Genomic DNA, 10,380 nt, shown 5'->3' on the forward strand with positions numbered 1-10,380 from the left:
TATAACATTATGTATATATAATCGCATATATCTGATAAATGCTATAGACACATTCACATTTATGTACCATAATGCTATACTGTACAACACTATATAATACCATTGTACTGTACGTACATACATACATGTTGGGTGTCTGGATGTGTGTCTGGGTGTGTGGGTTTGTCTTGCTGTGTGTGGGGGAATGTCTCATAAAGTTTGATACTATGTGCATGGTGAGAATGGACCTGTCATCCTTTGTCGGGATGTCCAGGGTAATCAGCGTACATTAGACTTCTCTGTATTTCAGTTTGATGTTTCGCAACTGTGTACGAAAACTCGTCCAAGGTTAATGTGGCCCCAAAATCACAATGAGGTATCACAAAAATGACCTTTAACCCGTTCCGATTTAATGCGATCCCTATGCTGTCATAGTCTCTATAGGCAGATATTGAAGATCGAGTGTACCATGGCGAAGATGCTAGGCATAGAGTTCGCACCACTGAGCATTCCTCTGCACCGACGGCTGGAAACCATGGCCGTGGTGAAATACACGTTCATTTTTGTGGCCATGGGGTTCAGCTGTCTCTTCCTCGCAGCTTACATTCTACTATTCACAAGGTACTACTGGTTGGTCCTCCTCTACCTGGCGTGGCTTGCGTACGACTGGAACACGCCCAGCTGCGGAGGGCGCAGGATTGACAGCGTCCGCCGGTGGAAAGTCTGGGAGTACTTTCGAGACTATTTCCCCGTGTCACTGATCAAGACAGCAGATCTAGACCCGGCGCACAACTACATTTTAGGTGTTCATCCCCACGGCGTCATGAGCCACGGAGCTTTCTGTAACTTCGCCACCGATGCGACCGGGTTTAGCAAGAAGTTCCCAGGTATCACTTCGTATTTGATAACGCTACAAGGACAGTTCTGGTTCCCCTTCTACCGCGATTACATAATGCTAGCGGGTAAGCCATTTTGGTTTATCTTCGATTAACGTTAACAGATCACAAATGTTACTTTTTAAGCGAAGGACAGAATCATTGAAACAAGGCGAGGGTTAACCTATAACACGTTTTGTGATAATTGCGCATGTGCGCCAAGCACAGACATTGATATATACTTGTTACCATGGTAACACGGGGCCCCATTTGAATACACATTTACACATGGAGGCTAGAACTATTCATAGGAGTATATTTTCTCTTGCATTTCTCTGATTATCAAGTGCTCGGTGACTTCAATTACAAATGTGCTAGTCTAGTCCCTTGCCAGAATATTTTTGCCTCCGGAGAGTATGGGTGAAGGCCAAAAATTTCCGAAGGCAAAAATACTCCAGCAAGGGACAAGACTACAACAGTGCCGACACAAGATATAGAAACGTACACTAGATTAAATTTCAGTCAGCCATTTAAGTATTTTCCAGCCGGCATTTAGTTTCTGCACAGAATAAGTGCTGTTTTAGGGCCAGTAATGCTAACTTTTGATGATTTTTTCATGATTTTTATTTTGCATGTCAACTGGAATTTCTTATTCTACTGCCAAAAGCATGTTGAAACATCCAATATTTAGCTTGCCAACATAGCGTCTATATGTGTAAAACTCATTATTGTTTACATTTTAGTTCTGGTGAGGACAAGAATTCATTTTTCAACAATAATAAATGCAGTTTACACACGTACGGGCTGAGATGACAAGCTGAATTCTGTGTATATCGTCATACGTTTGGGAGTAGAACAAGGAATTATGGTTGACATTCGAAACAGAAATGGTGAAAAAATTATCAAAAGTTAGCATTACTGGCCCTTTAAAATAACACGCAAGGCGTCAAAAATTATCTTTCAGATCCCAAGCACAGTAACAGCCGAAAATCTATCTTTAGGTGGACCGTAATTTGCTTGGTATCAATGCAACCGAATTTTTCGTCGCCATAAGGAGAAATTTGTCAATAATAATACTGCATTTTGTCAGATGGTCACATTTTTACAAGACTTTTCTGATAGCTCTTGGAGTAAATAAATTTTCACCGTTTTACTTTAGTGAAAATCGAAATTTGATTTTTTCCCATACAGTAAACACGGAAATGGCGGCCATTTTGAATGTCATATATCTGTAACTTTAAGTCAATTTGTTTCCAAGGTAACAAAATTTACACGGTAACCCCGGATTTTTAAATTCGATTTTGAAAGAGAATGACGGAGGAAAGTGTGTCAATGAATAAAATTTGAAGCATTTCACGGCTGAGGCGCATAGTACCTTAAGCAGAAGGTGTACTTATTAAAAAAAACCAAACATATCCGTTTCTTATGCAATTCAACAGTTTTTAAATGAAGAGAATGCAGTTCTCTCTCTCTCTCTCTCTCTCTCTCTCTCTCTCTCTCTCTCTCTCTCTCTCTCTCTCTCTCTGAAGTTTCGAAGACTATAACTTATGATTTTTCCGAAGACATAGCAAGACGACAGGCTGCTTTTCTTTAAAAAGTCGATAGCTGTCAAATGTATATAATTTTTGTTCTATGACACAAATACACTGAATCTCGCTAAAGTGCGTTTAAGGTAGTTTGCACCTCCAAATTGAAATACTAAAATAATACTCAAGGAAACTTTCAACCAGTTTAAAACAAAGGATAAAAGTCCGGGGTTACTTTTCAAATGTTGTCACCACGGAAATAAATAAACTTAAATTTATTTACCGATATTTGAAATTCAAAATGACAGCAATATTATTTCTGTGTTAACTGAATTGGGAAAAATTAAATTTTTGATTTTCAGAAAAATTAGACCGTGAAAAGTTACTTACCAAAGAGCTAAGTGTCAAAAGTGGCGTGTAAATTCAAACGTTTTAACATCATTTTAGATTTCCCGCCATTTTCAAAAACTAATCATGTGACAGAGAAAAACATTACAACAATAAAAAGGTTGGCCATCGTGTGTTGTGCATTCAAGTAAATGGCATCACGCTTGTTTCCTTTATGAGCACAATGAATGTGTATGTGAAGGAAATGCTGCATTTTTTGTACTTTTCCATTGGGCGCCATTTTATGAGTGCAGCACCCGTTTATTATTTAACCTGTTAAAACTTGTAGGCAGGGTCCAAATCAGCGAGCAGTGATACTTCTATACATGTCCTTCAATTAGCACATTTACACAAACCAGCTTTGGTTTGAAAATAAAATCATGAAAATAATGCTTAAAATTCGCAGCTATTGGGAATTTCAGGTAGCGAGAACTATAGGCCCTATCACAGGTGAAATATTCAAGTGAACGTGATACCATCTACTGCGCTTACAACCACATATAGTTGTTCTGTGAATTTTTTATAGTCGAATGAAATCAATTACAAACGAAATCAGGACAGCGAAGCGACAAGTTATTGCAGGTGACTTATTTTTTTCAAAATTCACCGATGATGTTGACAAATTATACAATCAGGGATATCTGAACGCCAGAAAAATCAGATGTTATCAGTGCAATGTGTCTTTAAGTGCCATCGATGCGTCCACTGTCCCGTTTGCGTTGAGGTGAGGCTTCCCTTAACAGTCCCTACAACATTTTCTTTTGTCTTTTTTTCAGGGCTGGTTTCGTGCTATAAAGGAAGTTTAGAATATTTATTGAATCAAAGTGGTTCTGGTAACGCTTGCGCCATTGTAATAGGGGGCGCACCCGAGGTGCTAGAGGCTCACAAGGGATCAAGTACCGTCTGTCTGGCCGAAAAGAAAGGATTCATAAAATTAGCCCTCAAAACTGGGTATGTGAAACCTTTGTTTTAAAATTCAGGCACGAGATGTGCTCGGATGAGTTTTGCCCTTAAGTGTCCAACCAAAGTTATGCATTTCGCTTGGGTGTGTCACAGTAGTGAATTATGGTATCATGAACCTCTGAACAAAATTATTATAGTATATCTTTCAGGTGTAATCGCATTAATAAAGTATCCATGTTTATATTTATGGTTATGTTTGATTGTTTATTGATTTATGGTTTTATACATGTATGTATGTATGTATTCACTTATACATGCATGGTTGCATGTATGTATTCAAGGGTATATGTAGATATTTAACAAAATTTGATTAATACATCTGACAATTATGTATGGATAAGGCGTATGCTTGAACATAGTACGCCACCAACGGTGGACTTGCTTAAGTTGTCTCATCACGTATGTTTTGTCATAGACCCTCCAGAAAAATTATAGTCATCTTGATAAACAATCTATTAAACCCTTACTATTCACGTTGTAAGTCCTTGCAGCATTGTCCATCTAAACAGCAATGCATTGTTCACACTAAACACAGTGTGACACAGACACAGACAGACAGACAGACAGACAGACACACATATATAATATATGTATATATATATATGTATATATATACATACATACATATATATATATAAATATATATATATATATATATATATATATAAACGCCACCTACGTTGGTCCTTCATTAAAGGGTCAATTACCTATCACAAAACTTTAATCGAACAACCATCGTATAGAAAGCTCTGAAAATTCAGTAGTATTTTATATTATATACATGTCTGTATGTTGAATTGGTCATCGTGTTTTATACGGATAAAATCAGACAAAGACGCGGAAAGGGAACAGAAGCCCGTTTTTTGCTAAGATACAACTTTGGATACGTATTGAACGATTGTTTGTGAAATCTTATTTTTACTTTCAATACCAGGGCCCGTCTTGTACCGGTGTATTCTTTCGGCGAATGCAACATATATGATCAAGTGGCCAACCCCCAGGGCTCCTTCCTCCGGTGCCTGCAGAACAGAATACAGAAAGTCTGTGGGTTTGCCACGCCCATCTTCACGGGACGCGGTATTTTCAACTACAGCTTCGGTGTGCTGCCGCAGCGAGAGCAGATCGCCTGTGTCGGTAAGTTACAAGTGGAGCTACCCCAGTCCTGTAAGTGTCCTAAAGTAGCAGACAGTCAACGCAAAATCACCAGTCTATGATTACGAGTATAAACAGCATATCATTATTACTGACGACTCCAATTAGCCATAAACTTGGACAAATTACTCCAGCCATCAGTCAGTACATGAACAATTTGTTTGAAGTTACGGCTCATGCGTATGTCATGTTCAGGTTTGTGTTGCCCACAAACATTACTCGGAGGATAAACCCATATCGATAGTGCAAAATGCGATAGAAGTGACCAATGAAATTTTCGTTCGAGACTTTGCCTAGACCACACACACACACACACACACACACACACACACACACACACACACACACACACACACACACACACACATATATATATATATAATATATATATATATATATATATATATATATATATATATATAAAGGGTATATATTTATATATATACCCTTGATGGAGACTCCCGCCACACGTTATTTTTGCACCCCTTGCCCTTTCACGTAGATTCATGTGTTGCGATCGGGTTTCGATTTCACTACGTAGTACACGACAGGTTGAAAAATCTCTGATTCTAAACGATTATCTCATGATGGAATCCGATATAAATATAGTTTTGAAATTTGAAAACGGTTAGGTTGTCATTAAAATTTACGAAATATCATAACGGTAGTGCGAACTTAAATATGTTAGAACATGCAGGTCTGGTATAACTATCTTTCTATCTATCTATCTATCTATCTATCTATCTATCTATCTATCTATCTATCTATCTATCTATCTATCTATCTATCTATCTATCTATCTATCTATCTATCTATCTATCTATCTATCTATCTATCTTTCTGTCTATCTATCTGTCTGTCTGTCTGTCTGTTTATCTATCATCTATCTGTATGTATATCTTTCTATCTCTGTCAGTCTGTATGTATGTATGTATGTATGAAATAAAAAAAAGGTTTTTCAATGAACCTAGGTTTCCCTTTTCAGACCATAAGCTAATATCATTTGCCCTTCACCCATGTACAGTTGGAGCACCCATCCATGTGGACAAGGTGAAGGAACCAACCATCGAAGACATCAACAGGCTGCACGAGACATACGTCCTGGCATTACGCAAACTCTTTAACGACCATAAAGTGAATTACGCACTTTACAAAAATAATGAACTTGTAATCCTCTAGGTGCGTACCTTCGAAGTAACGGGAAATTTTACCACTGGGTTCGGTAAGAATTTTCTCAGGCCGCTGAATGAACATTCGCTTCACACGATATAGTGCGATACCTTTGATCACAGCCATGTGACGTGTGAATTTAAAACTTTGGAAACGACCAAATGGGTGCTTTAATTTCGAACAAGGCCTTCAAATAATCCTTTTTTTTCCGCCTGAGAGAAAAAAGCTGCAGCCAAACATTTTCATTAGACTTTTTACTCGCATTTCTGGAATTTCAAGGCCTCGTAGCTCTATGTTTTTACCTCTTTTACATATTTTTTATTTAGTTTGTGACGTTCTTGTTATACTCCCGCAAGCATCATGTCGTGAATGCCACAAGTTGTCGGTGAAGCCTGTATGTGTGTCATATCCGACATTATTGCGATAACTGAAGCTTTTCCCGAACTAGAAGTCATTTGTCAACAAGAAGATTGCTATTTTGCACAGTTAGTAGCTAGCAGTTAAAGGTATACAGTCACCTGTAATCTTAATATGCCCATATATGGTCAAAGGGGCGTTCCTTGGTATTCAAAATGCCCATGTTTGGGGGCTCTGTTTTTAAAAAGCGGCCACCCGCTTAAAATCTGTGATTGGTTAGATTTCTTTTTCCATGGTAACTGTGGCAAAATTGGAACAGGTGACAGTATACCTTTAATATTTGGGCATATTTAGGTAGGACAACAAGAGAATGTTTTGTTTTGATTGTAGTATCCTATAGGATTAATATTTTATCACAGATTACAGCTATTATCCAATGCGTCACAATACAAATAAATATGAATACAGGGTTATTTTTGCCAGGCAATTTGTGAATGAATGAAGACTTCGAAATGTTTCAGTGTTTACATACAAACACTGATAAAATAATCTGGCAACATAATATAAAAGCAATTCCAAGATAAGGGTAAGTATAGGCAATGTAAAGTTCGCAAGTTACACTGTCAACTTTTGTACTTTTGTATAATATTTTCCCTTGTCCTTTTATCTTTTGATCTGTTGATTTTTAAATTCAAGTTTTAACGGAGACGGCACACATTTTAACATATACCCTCGAGAATTTTCTCGAGGTTCTAAATTCTCGAGGGTCTATGATTTTAACGATGTTTGAAAAGGTTTTAACCTCGAAGTGCAAAGTTTTAGTATAAACATCGATATAAAGTTGAAAGTAGTCATCCACTGCATGGAAACGAAAACGTTCTTACTCTTGATGAACAGATGGACAAGTTACAGATGCAGCCAACGGAGCTATTCATCGAAAAAGCTATTCCAGGAGCAATTTTTGAGGGCAGGGGAAATTTTAATTTTGCTAGGGCAGGGGACATGTTTTTAGGTGGTAGGGGAGCAAATTTTAGTTTTTTTTGTCGGGCAGGGTGGATATCGGTTGATTTTGCTAGGGACAGGGCTTGGCGAAAAACTTTTTGAGGGGAATTGTTTCCAGGGCAGGGGAAATTGGCAAGTTTTTTTTCGCCACGGGGCGAGGGAGCTTCAAAAATTCACAGTGGGGAGGGGAAACAGGCAAAAATAAGTGGGGAGTGGGTAAAAATGAAGTTTGAGTGTGGGAGGGTAAGTCGAAAAATGTTCTGTGGGAGGGCAAATTATGAACAGCTAGTTAATTTCCCTCTTGACTTAAAATTAGTCAATTCACATTATTTGTCATGCACAATATATCTTATCATAGTAAGGACCTTTTTAAAAGTGCATTGTTCGTTGGCTGCACCTGAAGTTACAGGGAAATCAATGGGTAAATAATTTATATTGGTAAATAAATTAATTAATAAATTATTACGAAGAAAGAACGATCTGTCTTCTTTACTGCACCATTACTACACTTAAGATTCAAATTTGAAGAAAAAACGATTTGTCTTATTACATAATGCATTACACAAGACATCTTGATTAATGTGACGCTTTCTTGGGGCTTCCTTTCTTCTGTCAATTCCCCACATGGTGGGGTTGTGCGGCGAAAGAAAATTTTTATGTTACAGGAATCATGGCTGTCCTCACTCTGTAAAAGCGTATACATTTTCTTATTTATATCTTTAAAGTATATACACTGTAAACTGTTCTTTACAACATGCAATGTAATTTGTCGGCAAATGCATCGTAGTCGGCTAAATTCTGGTCCAAAGAAACAACAACGTTGGTCATTATGCGCCTACAGACTGTATATACCACCTTAATATTGGGTATTTCGACATTGTTTCGGCAGTTAAACAAGGAATGTATTTCGCAAACAGAACCATAATACCGGTAAAGGTCATAAAGGTCATAAGTTACAGCTAACGGAGCTGTAAGTTGTTGTTTTCTGATTGGCTCAGTCATATAACTTCTGTCAGTTTTAATAGTATTGATGTCATCGTAAGAGAGCGAGGGCGCACTTTTAGAACTGGGTCCCAAATCCTATACGTCTTTGGCTTTAATGCATTTGACTGGCGACGCTTTCCCTCCTAAAGAAGGGGTGAACCATTTAATTTCTTTGTGAGGTGGAGGATTTTCGGAAAAAAATTGTTTCTGGCAATTTATAGGAAAAAGAAGTGTCTGCCTAGTGGGCAGGAAAAAATTGCTTCACGGAAGGCTGTTAATAAATAATGTGTTGTCATGTACCCTAAGACAGCAGACTGTGTCTTCAATGGTCTCTGGAGCTGCCGCCTTCGGCGATAAATAACGGCGCGGCTTTCATAGATAGGTTGATAGTTAATCATCTGCATAGAATATATTTCATGAATGGGTTAGTGGAAATATACAAAAGAGAAACCTGAGCAGGCATGTGTACTTGTATTCTGTTTATTAATTGCAAGTTGTTTACAAATGCATTACTGCTAAGCGTCAGATAAAAGTATTGTCAATGCTTGTCGAATATCAGTTTGATACGTATATGTATGTTAAAGTATAACATTTTATCTTGAACGGATTTTATTGCAAAAGAAAGTACTTGTAATGCCAATGATGAATATTTTGTATGTCATTTGATAAATTATTTAACGAAGAAAACAAAACTTCTCAGCTGCAACACATATCTCAGTAAATAATTTTTTGTGATATTCATTGCACATTTTATTATATTAACGCCAATCTTCTGTCACATAAAATTGACATTAACTTACTTGTAAACACTTTCAACATCCCGGTTAAAAATAAACAGCATATATTAATCTGCATCATAGAAACACTTCATAAAGCTAACATCATGCGTTGTAAAATAATGGTGAAAACTTTTAAGGCAATGCAAGAACAATAACATCGGATTCCATAAATCCTTACCAATGACCATAAAGTGGAGCATTATAGGAAAGCAAAAGTGTTTTACATTTTTTTTGAAAATAGTATTTGAAGAATAAATGCAATTTAATAAAACATTATCTCATTCAAAACAACTTTACAAACATACTTAAACCTAAAAAAGCTAACTGTACATCAGGAAAAATGGTTAAAAGACTATTTTGTTCTGATAAAACTGTTGTTCAACAATTTTCTATAAACGTTTTAAACAAACTTCAAGCAATCAGAAAAAGCATTTTCGGCAGTATATTGTTTGATATTCTGAAAAGCTCCGCTATCCTAAAATCAGCACAGCTAATTTTGTCACAACAAACAAGTTGAAGTACATGAATGTGAACATCAGTAGGAACCAGGAAAATGAATTTAACAAGAACTACATAAGCTGTTTATAAGAAAATTTATGATTACCAATTAAAAGTGAGGACAAAAGTCATAGGAAATTGCAAATAGTTAGAGGTAACAAATTTCATGATTTGTATGTATTGAATAATTGAGAAGTGTCAGGATCTGTTTTTGGAAAGGCCCGCATGTAGACAACATTCAAGTCGGTGAATTTTTAAAAATGAAATCATCTGTAACAGTGTCTCTTGTATCTCTTGTATTTCATACAAACCTATTTGAAATTTGGCAGCCCAGGTCTAGTTTTCCTAGCGATCGAACCTGTTACTTTTGAGTCCGCGCAGTAGTGAGTTAGTTTCTGCCGGATTCACCTGTGATTCTGGGCGAAACTATACCCAATATCACGTGCATCCGGGCCCCACTCGGCGCGTTCACCCCACTCACACGTTTCATATGAAGACAGAACACAAATCATCGCCTTTTTCCCGCTCAAACAATAACAAGTCACAGACTTGAATCAAGTCTGGCCCGCATGGTGCACCCACACTCTAAACACCAGTCCTGGTCATTTCCAACTTTAGTGACTCTATCACTGCACTGAAGATACCCCATGATTCATTATGGTTTGTACCATTGAAGATTCCTTGGGGAAGTCTACAAAGTCTCCCATA

The 10,380-nt window shown here is 37.3% G+C and overlaps 1 protein-coding gene across 1 annotated transcript; it reads left to right on the plus strand.

Moving 5' to 3' along the window:
- The first annotated feature begins 211 nt into the window (after positions 1-211).
- LOC139118863 (2-acylglycerol O-acyltransferase 1-like) lies at positions 212-8,842 on the plus strand. Its single transcript, XM_070682381.1, has 4 exons — positions 212-941; positions 3,544-3,718; positions 4,665-4,864; positions 5,907-8,842. The coding sequence occupies exons 1-4, from the start codon at positions 392-394 to the stop codon at positions 6,059-6,061; spliced, it is 1,080 nt and encodes a 359-aa protein (XP_070538482.1). The 5' UTR covers positions 212-391; the 3' UTR covers positions 6,062-8,842.
- The last annotated feature ends 1,538 nt before the right edge of the window (positions 8,843-10,380 follow it).

Source organism: Ptychodera flava, chromosome 19 (genome assembly GCF_041260155.1).
Source record: "Ptychodera flava strain L36383 chromosome 19, AS_Pfla_20210202, whole genome shotgun sequence".
Lineage (NCBI taxonomy): Eukaryota > Metazoa > Hemichordata > Enteropneusta > Ptychoderidae > Ptychodera > Ptychodera flava.

Coding starts and splice junctions, on each gene's coding strand:
- LOC139118863 (XM_070682381.1), top strand. CDS start 392: ATGCGATCCCTATGCTGTCATAGTCTCTATAGGCAGATATTGAAGATC. Junction 942..3,543: donor CGATTACATAATGCTAGCGG/GTAAGCCATTTT, acceptor TCTTTTTTTCAG/GGCTGGTTTCGTGCTATAAA. Junction 3,719..4,664: donor AAATTAGCCCTCAAAACTGG/GTATGTGAAACC, acceptor TTTCAATACCAG/GGCCCGTCTTGTACCGGTGT.